General features: G+C 41.5%; 1 protein-coding gene across 5 annotated transcripts in view; it reads right to left on the bottom strand.

Moving 5' to 3' along the window:
• Positions 1–17036, bottom strand: part of ST7L (suppression of tumorigenicity 7 like) — a 270999-nt gene that overhangs the window by 177319 nt on the left and 76644 nt on the right. For all 5 annotated transcript variants that reach the window (XM_082248423.1, XM_082248425.1, XM_082248424.1 and 2 more), the window contains exons 4-5: positions 13240–13294; positions 2420–2535 (exon numbers count right to left, since the gene is read on the bottom strand). In XM_082248423.1, the coding sequence (XP_082104549.1) occupies positions 2420–2535; positions 13240–13294 (171 nt within the window). The remainder of the gene's footprint in view (positions 1–2419; positions 2536–13239; positions 13295–17036) is intronic.

Below are 17036 nucleotides of genomic sequence, written 5' to 3'. Positions count from 1 at the left end.
CGATAAATTGCGGTAAAATCGCACAAACAGAATCATGGGATGCCTGTTGCTCAAAGGAAGTTCTGGGAAGTTTACTGCGATTCGTCAGGCGATAATTGTGGCAAAATCGCGGCACAATCAGTGTGCAATTGGAAGTAATGGGGATTGCAAGCACGTCCCATGATGTGGGTCGACTCGGGATCACGGGCAGAATCACAGCGATTCCACCTGCTATCCGGGACAGCTAGATGTAAATGGAGCCTTACAAGCGTCATTTCATGGGATAATTTACAAGGACATGTTTAGGGGTGGGATTAGGGGCGGGGCAGGGTAGGGGTTGGGTGGGAAAACCGGTGGCGAGTAACTCTTAAGTTGTTTAAAAGAATGGGTAGTGTCGCGCTCAAACATAAAGTGCTTGTGCAGATATATTTAAACCTTAATTCAAAAATTAAAAATACATAATAGGTGACAATCTAAAAAATCAATCAATCTGTGCTCAATATTGTAAAGTGCAAACAGTCCATATGCAGCATCAAACAGTCCACATCTCTTTGGTGTCACACAAATTAGCAGAGACTTGATGTTAGTGCAGATTATCCTTCACCTCCACACTTCACCCAGTGATCTAGTAAGGTACTCCTTACCGGAAATATATGACCCCTTAATTATAGGGGGTCACATAGGCAATATCTCCACTCAGTACACACGATCCTCAGCTCCTCTGTTACACAGTGGGTAATCCAGCATCAAGCCCTTATAGTGTAGCTCGGATCAGGTGGCAAACATGGGTGGGACAAAAAGGAGACTCTCATGGTGCAGTACATCTAAACATATCGCTTTATTTAAAAAGTATTGCACTTACTCGAATCACCATAAAACAATCGCCTTTCTCATAAAAACATCCAGCGAGGGTTGTGAGCACTGCCGATCGCACAGCGCTCCTCTAACCCGGAAATGGCTACGGTCTCACGTTTCCCTTCCCGACGTACGTTTCGTCAGTACGACCTGACGTCATCAGGGGATCCCCTGATGACGTCAGGTCGTACTGACGAAACGTACGTCGGGAAGGGAAACGTGAGACCGTAGCCATTTCCGGGTTAGAGGAGCGCTGTGCGATCGGCAGTGCTCACAACCCTCGCTGGATGTTTTTATGAGAAAGGCGATTGTTTTATGGTGATTCGAGTAAGTGCAATACTTTTTAAATAAAGCGATATGTTTAGATGTACTGCACCATGAGAGTCTCCTTTTTGTCCCACCCATGTTTGCCACCTGATCCGAGCTACACTATAAGGGCTTGATGCTGGATTACCCACTGTGTAACAGAGGAGCTGAGGATCGTGTGTACTGAGTGGAGATATTGCCTATGTGACCCCCTATAATTAAGGGGTCATATATTTCCGGTAAGGAGTACCTTACTAGATCACTGGGTGAAGTGTGGAGGTGAAGGATAATTTGCACTAACATCAAGTCTCTGCTAATTTGTGTGACACCAAAGAGATGTGGACTGTTTGATGCTGCATATGGACTGTTTGCACTTTACAATATTGAGCACAGATTGATTGATTTTTTAGATTGTCACCTATTATGTATTTTTAATTTTTGAATTAAGGTTTAAATATATCTGCACAAGCACTTTATGTTTGAGCGCGACACTACCCATTCTTTTAAACAATTGTTCAGCACCTTGCTTTTTTTGTTGCCGCTCACTACAAGGAAGCAATTCCTGTAAATAATTAATATTAATTATTAATATTTATATTCACATAGAATTTGTATTTATTGATAATATATTTACATATTTATACATATATACACGGTTGAACCACTTGCGCGGTTTTTGGTTTACACCAAACCCCCCTTTTTTTCTGAGTAACTCTTAAGGCCTGGCTAGTAGCTCAGGATTTTAAACTTTAAGCCCTGTATAATAGAAGTCTATAGAAAAGTGCAGCTAACCCGCAGGAAAGCCACAGGTGCACTGCAGTATGGGTACAATTCAGCACATTAGTGTGAAAGCAGCCTTAGGCTCCTTTCCCACGATTGGTCCAATACGGTTCGCCTGTACTTTTTTCAGGCAGACCGAATCAGACCTTCTATTCACCTCCATGGAGCAGCAGATGTAAATAGACTTGTCTGTTTACAACCGCCTACCTCCAATCTGATCCGCTAAAAAAAAAAAAAAAAAACAGAAGGGGATCCATCCCCTTCCGACAGGGCGGGTCCAATAGGAGGGCCCACAGAGTACAGCCGGCTGTGTCCGTGTCTGCTCTGCATATGCAGAATGGACACTGACCTGTCATCCGCCTGCTCCACTCATTGTGGCCCACGACTGGTTACCAAGTCACTAAAGTGGCCCTCCCTCTTTCAAAAGGTTGGGAACCCTTCCTAAAACAACCTCTGGCAAGTCTAGAAAAACAAGTCTAGAAAAGCAAATCAACATTACCAGAATCAGATGGCCGTAACGTGTCTGTATCACATGTAAAAAATGTCTGATGATCCTGTGCTGACAAATTCATGTCATAATACGTCAATGGCTCCTTTCCAGTTACCCATGTGTACCTTTACAACAAAAGAGAAAATATATAATGGCACAGTTACAAACAAATGGAAGTGCATTTTTTGAGTTCTAGGCAAAAAAAAGGCCTGAAAATGGACATCTGTAGTCATTAAAATGTCAGCAAGTATTTTTTTAAATGCAAGCAGTGCAAGTACATGAATTTGACATGGTGCCAGATTCTTGCAGTCCCTGTATAAAAGAGGTGGAATATGAGAGGAAGAACATCACAATATGTTTTTCTGCAGACATGGAGCATGCTAATAGAGAAGAGAAAGCAAGTGATAAGAGTCAAGCTCATGGCTATTCAGTTTCATAGGCTGAGGATGCATCCAAGTCAACCTGGGATTGGAGAAAGTGGTTTGAATGATCCTGGCCATCAGGCTGAGGACATCTAGCGGTAGAAAAAAAAATACTACAAAGAAAATCTCGTTTTTTTTTTTTTATTATATCCTATAATAAACTTTTACTTTTTGCCTTGTTATTTTGACTGGTATTATGCTTTAAGTGAACAACTTTGAAAAGCTAGTTTGATCGGTCCCAAATGTTTCCAAGGTGTGGGACACTAAAGAACTATAAAAACCAGATGGGATTGAATCTTGCGCTATTCAACTCAAGTGGAAAAATGAAAACTGCTAAATTTATGACTACTAGAGATGCTTTTCATGCATCATAGCTGTCGTATTTGTAGACAGCCAATGAGAGAAATTGCATTGAAATCACTGTATAAAATGGAAAGGTAGATACACAACCACCAATAAAATACTACAAATACAGGTACTCTTCCCCTTGAAAATCTGGTTTAGAATTATCAGAATAGGGAGTGGCAAGTTTTGCAGTGAATAAGCCTGGTTCAGAGCACTTTCTGGTGCCTCCATCAAAGGGGTAACACATTAACCTTATATATTATAACATTAATATTATATATATATAAAAAAAAAAACAACAAACTATTATATATATATTTTTTTTGTGCACAAGAGGTGAGCTTCTCCTGGGACTCTCATTCTTTATTAGCGGAGACAGCAGCAGGAGCCATTGCCATCGGATACTGTCCTTTACAGCCAATGAGGAGAGAGCAGGGGACTGGGGCCAGAACCGCAGCTGTATGTGTCTTATGAACGCATAGAGTCGGGCTCCGGAGCGAGCCTGCACCAGTGCCCCCAGAGCAAGTGGCTTGCTTTTGGGGCACTGGTTGAAGAGGAGGGGCCAGAAGTGTCGGAGGAGGACCCTAAAAGAGGAGGATATGGGCTGCTCTGTGCAAAACCACTGCACAGAGCAGATAAGTATGACATTTTTTTTTTTTGTGAATCTTTATTGTGACTTTAGGTATGTTTATACATTGTATATATAAATATAATGTAGGCAGACCAAACTATCATACGGATAAGGTACTTCACATGCAAGTCATGTTAATAAAGAATGTACAAATGCAAGGAGATACGATTCTGTTTTTTCAGTTCTTCATACAAGATTTAAAGTATTAATAGTGGTGATAAAACATACCCCATGAGAACATCCTCCTCCACCCTCACATTTTTATATGACGTCTTATCATCAACGTGTGTAAAAGTTCCTCCTGAGCTATTTCTCAATGGGGAGATTTATCATTTCTTATTACATGTCCACCATTGAGTTGCTGGTAATATTCAGACAGCAAGAGCTGGAATAAATTAATAGCTTAGCTCACTCTGTACAATGCAATGACTTACACAATCACATCTGTCAGCATGAATGTTTAAGATTCTAACATACTCCTATTTATTAATATGCAACAAAGTACAAGAAATCCATGCTAACATGCAATACCCTTTCCTTAAACAGATCAGCACTTAGTTAAATCCTGCCAAACTGGATTTAGATTCTAGATAACAGGCAAATTTTTCATTGTGAAGAGCTCTCACAATTCATCTTATACACACATAGTACTCATATGTTATAGATTAGATACTGTAGAGGGTGGATTGATGGATTTGAATACAGTTGTGTTAGATTGTAAGCTCTGTTGAGCATGGACCTCATAGCATTGAAATGTTTTTTTTTTTTTTATTTTTTTTTTTATTTAGACTAGTTATGATTTAGAACCTTTGTCAAGTTTGCAATTTACAGTTTGTCCTCCTGGACATACTTCCCCTCATTCCGTCTCCTGGAGACACCTGGAGCATATGCACTTTGGAGAAGTGAAAGAGAAATTCTGCCAACCATGGGTGTGAGAGACAGGAAGTGAGAGTGAGGGGTCACAAACTTGATAGAGAATTTAAGGGGTATGTAAATCACAAGAAATTCTCGTATTTGGTCTGCTGAATAAACAATTAAATGCTTGTTGCTTTATCGTTTGAGAAGTACTTATATTCTCTGGCGGTGCTGCACTTTTATCAGTTGCACTCTTCCCAGCTATCCCAAAACTATAGAAGCCCTCCCCTTGTATGGAGAAAAACTGGATTTCAGTACCCTAAAATTATTTTCTTGGACTTCATTGAGGAACACAGGGTTCAGAGGCAAATTGGATATACAGTACTGCTGCCTACAGAAGATTTGGACACTGGCCAACAAGATAAAAATTTGACCAGCCTATTATAACCCCACCACTTCCAGCATGCCTCATTTTTCTAACAAAGCAGTACCACAAGCAAGGTCATAAACACAGAAGGGTAAGGACAGTGTCCCTCAATGAGCCCCAAGGAAAGATTTTACAGTGAGTGCAAAAATCCAACTTTTTTCTCTTTCATTGAAGAACAAACGATTTTGGGGCAATTGGGACATCCAAACATAGCCCAACTGAGAGAATGTGTGAAGAGAAGACAAGGTGGCAGTCTTGCAAATATGGGATATGGCTGCCTGATGCCAAAAAGCCCAAGAAACACCAAGAGATCTAACATTGTATGCCTTGACAGGAAAGAGTGAGACTCAGATCTTAAGAACATAAGCTTAAATGATGACATGGGCCTTCGGAAGGTCTTAGAAAAGCGAGCTGCTTTCACTTTTGGGGACCATCAGAGAAGAGGAAGAGAATCACTGTTCCTAATGCAAGCAGTGGCTGCAGAAATCTCTTTCTGATATACTAGGGACTGACAGAGGATTGAAAGCACAACATCCTGGTTGAAGTGAAAGGCCAAATATACCTTAGGAAAGGAGGAGGCTCTAGGCTCTAATACCTTGTACTTGTGTAAGACCAAAAAGGGTTCTTTACAAGTTCAGATACATACTTTTCAGATGCGATGACAACGAAGAACACAAACTTGTGGGTAAGAGTAGAAAGTAGAAAATCCCAAAAGGTGGTTTAGAAAGTGCTAAGAAGACGGAATTCAAACCTCACAAGTGACAGGTGAGTTTACAGGTAAGACACCCTGTACAAAAGGTCATCAAATACATCAAAAAATGGGATTCCAACAATCTTTAAAACAAGGTCACAAGCATCTAAGTTTGTCCCTTGATGTTTTCAGAGCCAAATGCCAGTGCAGGCCAAATTGTAAAAAAAAAAAAAAAAATCAGGATTCGTCCCAATGAATATTTTTGGAGATGAACGTTTCCTGTTTCAGACCAAGCATGTCCATGATTCCCCCCCAGTATGGTCAGTTTTGTTGTTTGCATTCTACTTGGGAGCACTGCCTGTACCTCAATGAACAGACTTGTGCTTACTTGCTCCCTGCACAGCCACTCACTGGGAAGATCAGTGTACTGCTCTTCAGCAAAGGACAGAATACTTTGTACTTCTTTTGTCTGGTTCCTCCTTAATGCTCAATATGCACCACTCCCATGGCTTTGTACAATGAGATCCTTATCAGATGACCCTCCAGTCAGTAAGTCCAGTGTTGTAGGGACAATCAATTTGCCCAAAGCTCCAGAATTTTGATTCGGAAATTGGATTCTTCTGGCTTCCAAGTCCCCATCATTTAGGACTGCTTCCCATCCTTTCAGAATAGTATCTATTATGAGGATCTGCTAAAAGATCAGAAGAATGGACTGGATTCCTAAGCTACCTGGGCAAAGACACCCTGTACCTTAGTGACAAGCATTTTAGTTTGTTCAGAGACTAAACCAATTTGTCCCACAAGTATAGGATGTTGAGTTGTAGGGGTGTAACATGGTACTGGGCAAACAAAAATGTGTCTTAAGAGGCTACTATCAACCCCAGGGCTTGCATGTAGAAATGAAACAGTCGCTCAACTCCTGGACTGTAGAGCTTAAGGCTCCATGTACACGGGACGTTGTTAAAAGTCCCTTTGAATGCTGTAATTTTTAGGACGTTTGAAACGTCCGTTCGGTCGCGTTTGTACCCGCGTTTAGCGGCGTTTGCGTTTATAAGCGTTCCTAGAGGTAAAAAAAAAGAAGCCCCTTTAAAATGGAAAAAAGCGAACGCTAAACGCGGGTCATCGCGTTTGGACGCGTTCAGACGCGTTCGGATGCGTTTGTGCGTTTGAAACGCCGGGAAACACACGTTCGAACGCAAATAATTGCGTTCTAAAAACAGTCCCTGAACGCAACTGCCTGCAAATGACTGTAAACGACCTGGTGTACATGGACAGATAAGATAAAATGTAGATGGGTTCAGGGGCTTCTGAAAAAAACGCCCAACTGCTCCTAAACGGCCATTTCCAGCGTCCCGTGTACATGGAGCCTAAGTCTGGCAATAGAGGGTGTGACGAGACCAACCTCGACACATTGCATTGGAGGAGCCTGGTTGCCCCCCTGCTGCCTTTGGATTATGGACCGGCAGCTAAAGGGTTAATTTTACGGTGCAGAAGGATTTATTTCTCCCTTTCTGCACAGCCGTTCGGTAGATTCTATCTACCGAACAAACAGCCCCTGGTTCTAATTCGTATGGATTTGGTGGATGCAGGGTGACCAGGAGGGTGGTGAACACTGACACTATGGTTTGGACTACTACAAATGGGACAGTCGTATTCAAGAATAATGTCTCCCTTGTAATATGAAGATTTTTGTTCCCATTTGCCATGAGCTCTCTGAACAGGAAGTCAACTCCTAATATGGTCATTACAGGAAGTTCTGAGGAGACGGGCTGTCTAAGGTGGCTCCCCATTCACCTTTTGTCAGGTGTGCTAATGACCTCACCTGTTGTCTGCTAAGGGAGGTATTGACACTCAGAGTAATGTGTATTGAGGGCTCGTTAGGGAACCATTGTTCTGTGTCTGAGTATAGTTTACATTGATTGCCCCCTGGGGCTTCTGTCTCCTTGCATTGGTCAAAGCTATCTGACCAATCCCTGTTGACTCATTTTCAAGTCCTCATTTGCATAGCAGCCCTCGTGGTCAAGCTATCTGACCAATCACTACTGACTCATTTTCGAGCCCTCATTTGCATGTCTGGAGAGGACCTTATGGGGGACTGCAGGTACTGTGCAATTGACCAATGGGAAAGCGGTTGTTGGGGGAAGGATGTTCCAATTTCTGTATAAAAGTGTGCTGTGTTCTTCCAATAAATGTTGATGTTGTGCCTGTTTTACCCTCAACTCGGAGCTTTGTCTCGTTCTTGGGGGGATTCACGGTATGCTGTTGGAGACTGATTGCTAGGAGTGTAAGCTGATGTATGCTTTTCCTGTTCGTCTGCTAGCAGCTATTCGTAAGGTTCCAGGTTGGAGTGCTATTTTGTATCCAGTTCGGGAGTTTGATGTTCTGCAGTAGCTGTGCCTGTCTCTCAGAAAGGGGCATATCGCCTAAACGGATTTTAACCCCTTGTCTGCTGAAACGGTCCGTTACAGATCGTTTGAAGTTTTTTCTTCAAGAAGGAAGACTTTGCCTTTAGCGGTGTCTAGCATAAGACCCAGATACTCCAACAATGACTTGGCTTCAATACAGTTTAATGTAAGTTCAGGATCCAACCAAATCTTTTCAAACCTCTGAACTGTCTTTGTTTCATTGTCTGAAAGAACTTGCTTCAATTGCTCCCTCAAAAAATGTCATCCAAATATCCAACAAGGGACGCCCTGGAAGCATAAATAGACAAGCACTTGGGCTAGAACCTTGGTGAAAACAAGGGGTGCAGAAGACAAGCTGAATGAAAGGGTTATAAATGGAAAGGGTCCGAGACCCACGTTAAAGGAAAGTAACCACTGAAGTGCTTGGGAAAACAGGAACATGCAAGTATGTGCCCTTGATGTCTAGAGAGGCCAGAAAGTCTCCCTGATGGTGGGAGGTTGTGACAGACCTGTTGAATTGCATGAAGAATTGTGGGCTTGAATAAAGAAATTTAGGCCTACGAGATTCAAGATGGTGCTCTTTTGGATTTGAAGCTTCAAAAAGGTTAGAATAATCCTTTCTTCCACATGAGCTGTACCAATAACGTATTGCTCCAGAAGACCCACAAGTGCTGCATAAAAGGTCTGCTAATCTGTGCTGTGGCATAGAAAGACAGTAATCACAGAGAGAGCTGGGAGCAGAACTCAAGCTTTTAGCCTTTGGAAAAAACCTCTTGTACACCCAGGTATTTGAGATGCTATCTATCCAGGCTTCTGCAAAGGTTAACAGATGTAGGGGCATCCCTTTATGTCGAAGAGAAGTTGTCTGAAGGTTTGGAGGATTTTTGGGTCAAAAGTTTATAGTGAAACTGGCTTCCCACCTTAACTTAAAGCGGTTGTATCCTCAAAAAAAAACAAAAAAAAACCCTGCAGTACAAAAGGTGTAATGAGCTAGTATCTTCCCTCAGTGTCTCTTCCGGGTTCAGCAGCTCCAGAGCTGCGAGTGGCCTGAGCCGGGATGACGTCCATCCCGTGCAGGATTAGGAGATATTAATTTTACCTACAGTTAAGCCTTATTATAGGCTCACCTGTAGGTATAAGTTAAAAAGCGGAGTATACTAACACTTTAAGCCTTAGAAGCTGAAGCTGGGGAGTAACATCAGGAACTCTTCTTCGCATCAGAATAATATATAGGCGACTCCTAATGAAAAAAATATGGGAGACAGTCTCTAGTCTGTCTACACATTAGTGCAGGGCTGCCAACCTAAGCTCTAAGTACTCCACAAATAGAGCATCACAGTGTAGAGTGACGCTAAATCTCTTCTCATGAGTTTGGTCCATTCCCCTGTTGAATCCCTTCTCATGAATTTTGTCCACAGCAATTTTTTTTTACATTTCTTCAGTTGCTTCCTGGTTTCTGGCCTGGGCAAAGAGTCCTATATTCCAGGGGTCTTCATATGCATTTTCGTTTCTTTCATCTGGAGGAGGGGTTTTCTCAGCTAAGCACACCTTCTTGCTTGTATGCCTGAGCTAAGGGCAGATGGATTTCAGGAAGTAAAGGTTACATGAATCGTCTGCCTTACTGAAGATGGCCACAACCAGCAATGCTGGGGGGGGGGGGGGGGGGTCAAACTGATTTCTTAAAATAAAGCACAGAGAATAAATGGGTGAGTTTGCAATATTAAAAATGAATTAAACAAAGTTTTTTGGTTTGTGGTGCTTAGATACATTTAAGCTCCGTTTTAGGAAGGGACACTATTGGATCAATGGTTGGAACAGGGTACTGGAAAGCGAAATGTTTCGGAGTGTAAACAGTTTATCAGGTACACTGACAGCAGCACTAGTGGAAGCTAAAGGCTACACCTGCTGTACTGACACAGTTCCCAAGCATTACAACACTTTCCGTAGAAAAATAGGCATAATAAATAACAGTACCGAATGGTTCTAATAAAAAAGGCAGCTCCAGGTGCTCCCCCTCCCCCCGCCAGCCTATTCATAAAATAAGCCTACTGAGAAAGCTGTGTCCAGGTCTGAATCTGAATTATGCGCTGCAGCTAATATAGTACACAAAAATTTGAAAAGCACCACAATATAGACCCAGTGAACAAAGATCAAATTCCAGGAGCATTACAACCGCACAGTCCAACGGGATCTCGGTACAGGCCTCCAAAGTCGCTGCTGAAAATATACGGGTGGGGAAAGCTTCATTTTGAGACTATGCCAAGATGCGTGTAGATGAAGTCTTAAATGAAATAGAAATAATCCTGAAAAATTGCTAATAAAAATTGGTTAAAGTTTTCTAAGTAGAAAAAAAAGACATGCTCCTACTAGCCAAAAACTGGAGCATGCTTGGAGTGGAAAGGGTCATACCAGGCTGGTCACTGTTTTTTTTTTGTTTGCCATTGTCCAAATTCTTTCATATAATCCAATTGTCTCTGAATCCTATGTGCCCTTGATGAACTAGAAAGAAAGTAGAGGGAAAGAGGGAAAGGTTCTCGTGAATTGAATGCAGGTAACGCTGCTCCAGGTGAGTCTGCTGAGCTGAAAGTAAACAAACATCCAAACCGAGGTGCATGCCCTGTCATTGCTGAAGAAAATCATGGATGAATGGATGAGGAATTGGCTGCACTCCCGTAAGATACAATTTCAAAAAAGTTTATTCAGGAGAAAACAAGATAAAATAAGCACAGATGGTACAAGGCTTACAGTAGTTGACAAAAGGTGACGCGTTTCACACAACTTGCGTGCTTTGTCAAAACCATGGTTTTGACAAAGCACGCAAGTCCTGTGAAACGCGTCACCTTTTGTCCCCTGCTGTAAGCCTTGTACCAATTGTGCTTATTTTATCTTGTTTTATCCTGAATAAACGTTTTTGAAATTGCATCTTACGGGAGTGCAGCCAATTCCTCACCCATTCATCCATAGAGGGAAATGTTATTGCAGTCCTGTCCAAAGGTAGCAACGTAGATATAGTACAGTAAGTGAGCGTTGTCACCCTAGAACAGAAAGTGTTTTACTGGCAGGATTACTAGGTAAGAATAGGGGAAAAAGCCAAAAAAAAAAAAGACTAATCCAGCCGCCACATCTAAGGACTTGTATATTAAAATGTTGTTCTTGAAATATCTACCCGGCATCTAAAACTGAAAAATAAATGTCTGCAGCTCTACTTTAACAACATCAATGCCTGTAAGAATAGAGAAAGAGATGATAGAATATTTTTGTCAGTAAGAACTTCTTAGAGAGGAGAGAACATTTTCCTTCTAATTTGACAAAAATATCTTACTGTTCATAGACTTCCTAAACACAGTTTTACAAGAAACCAATTTCACAAACAACTTGTGGAACAACATGTACAGAATTTAAACACATTTTTCTCCAGGGCATAATTTAACTCTTTTCCTGTACCAAAGTTCTCAAATGTCTCTTACATTTGAGTTCACCAAGTTATTTCATACGCAAACTTAAAGCGGAAGTAAACCCATCGATTTGATAGTTTCAAAAAAGAGTTAATGTTCCCGGCATGCCGGAAATGCTAACTGTCACATTGGTTGTGCTCTCAACCAAACTGTCAGACCATCCAATGGCTGGTGGCACAACTTATCACATGTGCAGCATCAAGGCAGTTGCAAATTAAACAGAGGCTAAGATGGCAGCTTCCTTGGCTGAAAACGATAGGGGGGTTTACTTTCAATTTAAATGATGTATTATCATTTCCACATACAAGTTTTTTCCCCACATGGAAGCACTGCCTTTTATTAAGCAAGACATTCATGATACTCTGATTCCTTCGCAGCTTGCAGTCTCTCTCTTACCGTCTGTTATCAACCAGTGCACCAATTTTTAGTTTCTCTTGCATATGCTAGTGTGCCACACAATCCAAAAAGCAGAATACTACAATAATTGAATTCAATTCAAGCTTTTTTTCCTAAATAGCAATTCTGCTCAAAAAGCACCATAGTCTTTTATTGAGTTCAGTATAACAGTTCTCCCATACACTAATATACATTTTTAGTTTGCCCCACCCATTAATGTCTACTCATGGTGGCCAACAATGTAGTTTCTGTCCTAGAGTGTGTTTATAGCCTAAAGCTCACCACAAAAATGACAATCTGATTTAAATGACTTGGATTCAAACTGATTCAACCTCCCAACTAGTATGTAGTACAAGGACTTGCCTGGCTGAATACAAAGTGATAGATGGATAGTTTAGGTAGCTCCTCATATTACATAGTTTTGGCAAATCTAAAGTTAATTGTACACATTTTTTTTTTGGGATTGTTATATAGCAGAATGTGAAAAATATTGTTTTTTTTTTCAGAATTATCGCTATATTTTTGTATATAGCGCAGAAAATAAAAAATCGCACAGGTGATCAAAATACCACCAAAATAAAGCTCTATTTGTGGGGAAAAAAGGACATCAATTTTATTTAGGTACAGAATCGCACGACTACGCAATTGTCTGTTAAATTAATGAAGTGCCGAATCGCAAAAAATGGCCTGGTCATTAAGGGGGCAAATCCTTCCGGTCCAGAAGGGGTTTAAAGGAACAGGATACATTTTTTTTTTTTGTAACAAACGCTTTTATGTTTTCTCGCTACACTGTGATATTTTATACCAAATGTAAACATTCTTGGAATGTATATGTCTATATATCACTGTAGTGCTTAGCAATGGTAATTTTTTTTTTTCTTTTTAATTTTATTTCCTGATGTGTTATGTTTGGTTAAAAAAATCCATACTAAAACTTAACTTACAAAAGAAATATTCCCTAAACCCCCTACTAAAACCAAGTCCCTAGCACTAAAGTATCTAATAGAAAGTAGCACTTATCAGCACATCAACTATTAGCAATGAAAGCTCACACTCCTATGCCAAGATCCTGGTGCTGAAAACAAACAATCCAAAAAAAGTAACAACTGAAGGCCATAACTCATTCATGCCACAATAGACTGTAGAAATATTATTGCTTGGGGAGTTAACTATACCATTGTTAAACTGAATATAATAATTACCTGTTGTACTCTGCTCCTCGGAAAAGATTTAAAGGGTTGCGCCACACCTTGCATTCTGGAAAGGTAAAATTATGGGTTGTAAGATTTAATGATAAAGGACAAGTTTTCACACTTCTTGATAAAACTGTATTGAGCTGCACAAGTTCAGTAGTGTATGGGGAGTCAATGAAATGCTTGATTTACCCCAAAACTATTAGTTTTTTTTTTTTTAAACCACAAGCTTAACCACTTGCCGACCGCCGCACGACTATTTACTGCGGCGGTCAGCCCCTCACAGGCAAAGCGACGTAGGACTACGTCGCTAGCCTGTGAGGTTCCGGGAAGCGAGCCCCCTGCGCGTGTGCCCGGCGGACCCGATGTCTGCCGGGCACTCGCGATTGTCCGTTACAGCGGGAGAAAGGCAGGCAGGCGGCTAATGTAAACAAAGCCGCCTGTCATTCCTCCCTGTGTAAGAATGGAGATCATACGGTTCTGCTATGTAGGACCGTTGATCTCTGTTCTTACACCTCAAGCCACATCCAATCACAGTTAGAAGCACGCCCCTAGGGACACACTTAACCCCTCCTTCTAAAATAAAGTTAACTCCTTCCCTGCCAGTGTCATTTTTACAGTAACAGTGCATATGTATAGCACTAATTACTGTAGTAATGTCACTGGTAACCCCAAAAGTGTAAAAAATGTCAGTCAAGGGTCCGATCTGTCCGCCGCAATGTCGCAGTCCCGCAAAAAAAAAAAAAAAAATCACAGATCGCCGCCATTACTCGTAAAAAAAAAAAAAAAACCACAACAAAAATGACAAAAATCTTTCCCTTAGTTAGTAAACGCAATAACTTTTGCGCAAACCAATCAAAATACGCTTTTTGCGATTTTTTTTACCAAACATATGTAGCAGAAAACAAATTGGCCTTTTTTTTGGGGGGGAATTTCATACAAAAAAATTTGAAAAATATTGTTATTTTTGCAAAATTGACGCTTTTTTTTTTGTTTATAGCGCATGATCAAAAAAAATCGCACAGGTGATCAAATACCACCAAAAGAAAGCTCTGTTTGTGGGAAAAAAAGGAGGTGAAATTCATTTAGGTACAGCGTCGCACGGCCGCGCAATTGTTCGTTAAAGTCACGCAGTGCCGAATCGCAAAATAGGCCCTGGTCAGGAAGGGGGCAAAATCTTCCGGGGCTTAAGTGGTTAAATAGGTTTCTGCATACAGTGTTCTTATTCACATAACTAAAAGCTCTATTAATTAGCTACCTCTAGTGAATTCAGCCACTCAAAAGATATAACAGCCTGACTGATTTTTTCAGATGAACATTGCAAGTAAAATCAACCTGTATAACTGGACTTATTTTAGTCATCTGCCAGAATAATGATCTTTTCAATGCCTTTTTCCTTTTTCGTAGGAAAGCAAAGAGTAATTTTAAAAAGCACATATGTTTATTTGCTTTTGTGATGTGTAAAGAAATGTTTATGTAATTCTTTTTTACGTACATGCTCCAATTTTTATTGTACTAAAGGTAGATATTTGATGATTGATACAGAGAGGAGGAGGAGCTTAGCCACAAAAAAAGACAATGCCTACCTGTTAATAGCTGTTAAGAAAATATATCAACCACACAAGGAGTTCATTTCTATTTAGTAACTTAGTTGAGAAATAGAGCACAATCAATGTAAAGAACTGCCAAGCACGGAGCACAGGCAAAAGCTGGTCATACACTGACTGAAAATTGGCACGCTTCACAGGGACCAGTCAAATTTTGATCAATGTGTAGTCAGTCAAGCTGGACCAACTTCTGTCAATTGGACATGTTTAAAAATGTTTCTTCATCAGCGGCTGTAGCCAATCAGCTGCAGTTGTTGATCAGTGTATTCTGGCAGCAGCAGGTGTCGCTATCAGAATACAGTGTCCTGGGACAGGGAGGGGGGATACCGCCATTGAACTTGTTTCTGTGGATTGAGGAATGTTAGTTTTCTTTTGTTCAGCTCACTGGCTGAACAAAAAAAATATATAAGAGCATATGGCCAGCTTATGTCATGGGGTAATTCATAATTACAAATTACACACAGACATAAAATGTTCCTTTTATTTTAATTATTAACACAGACTGGTAAGGTTAACTAAATGCAAAAATGGGATTTTTGACTTACTGTAAAATCCATTTCTCTGATGTTCATTGATGGACACAGCTCCTGATCTTATCAACCATTGGGTTTTACTGCCCCCTACAGGAGTAGGACACTAGGCAGAAAAAAGTCTGGCTACGCCTATGGGCAGTCCCAGGGAGTATACTCCCTCTCTCTGCTATAGGTACTCAGTTTTGTTACAGTGTCAGAAGAATTACAACTCTTACAACTCCACAGAGGGGTGGGTGCTGTGTCCATCAATGAACAGTAAGTCAAAAATCCCATTTTCTCTTTCGTTCATTGACTGACACAGCTCCTTATCTTCAAAACCATTGGGATGTCCCAAAGCAGTGTTAAACATGAGGGGTGGGAACAGCGAAAAATAAATTTCAAAGGCTAACTATAGCCAACCAGGTAAACAGGAGCTCAACCAAAACAACTGGAGCTCACCTCAAAAAAAAAAATACAAAAAATTTCAGAGAACCGGGTCCTCCAAACAACAGCCTGCAAAACTTTGCAGCCAAAGGAAGCATCCACAGATGCCAACACATCCACTTTATAGAACTTTGTAAAAGTGTACACTGACAACCAGGTGGCAGCTTTGCAAACCTGCGTCACTGACGCATGATGACGGAAGGCTCAGGAGGCACTGAGCGCCCAAGTAGAGTGCGCCTTGACAGGTAAAGGAGGAACCTGACCCTCGATGGAATAGGCCTGAATCACCGTCTGTCTGATCCATCTGGATATGGTCCCAGAGAAAGCGGAAAACCCTTTCTGAGGCCCATCTGTAAGCACAAATAAGGAGTCTGACTTCCTAAAAGACTCCGTAGCTGCCAGGTACACTCAAATTTCCCGGACCACATCCAAGACATGCAAAGCAATTTCCTTTAGATGTATTGGGGCACAGGGAAGGCAACACAATGTCTTCTTTCAAATGAAAATCAGAGACAACCTTTGGAAGAAACGATGGACAGGGACAAAAAAAACACCTGATCTCTGTGAACCACCAAGTAAGGTGAACGACAAGATAACGCCGCCAATTCCGACACCCTGCGCGCAGAAGTGATAGCCACCAAGAAGGCCACCTTCTGGAACAGCGTAAGCAGGGGAATCTCCCGAAGATTCTCAAAAGGAGGCTTCTGAAGAACTGAAAGCACCAAATTGAGGTCCAAATGCAGCAACGGAGACTGCACTGGAGGGGCCAAGTGCCTATCTCCCTGAAGAAAGGTACGCACCACGGAGTGTGTGGTCAAGGGCCGCTAAAAGAAGACCACTAAGGCTGACACCTGACCCTTAATAGTACTCAAGGCCAGTTTCTGGTCAACCCCCCGTTGAAGGAAGGCCAAGATCCGAGCCACCAAGAAAAAGCGAGGATGAACCACAGGAGATTCAAACCACGCAATGTACGTCTTTGACGTACAATGGTAGTAAGCAGATTTCATAGCTTTTAACAGCGTTGGAACACCAGACGCAGACAAACCTCTATCCATCAGCACCTGGCGTTCAACAGCCAAGACATCAAAAGCAGCGACTGTAAAGCAGGATGGAAGATTGGTCCAATCTTGAGAGGAAGCCTCCAAGGAACATCAGAGACCAGCAGCACCAGATCGGCGTACCAAGCCCAGCGAGGCCAGTCTGATGCACTAAAATGACCGGAATCCCTTCTGCCTCGATCCTG

This window comes from Pelophylax lessonae, assembly GCF_965119305.1.
Source record: "Pelophylax lessonae genome assembly, chromosome: 2".
Taxonomy (NCBI): domain Eukaryota; kingdom Metazoa; phylum Chordata; class Amphibia; order Anura; family Ranidae; genus Pelophylax; species Pelophylax lessonae.
This window is presented reverse-complemented; position numbering and strand designations above follow the sequence as displayed.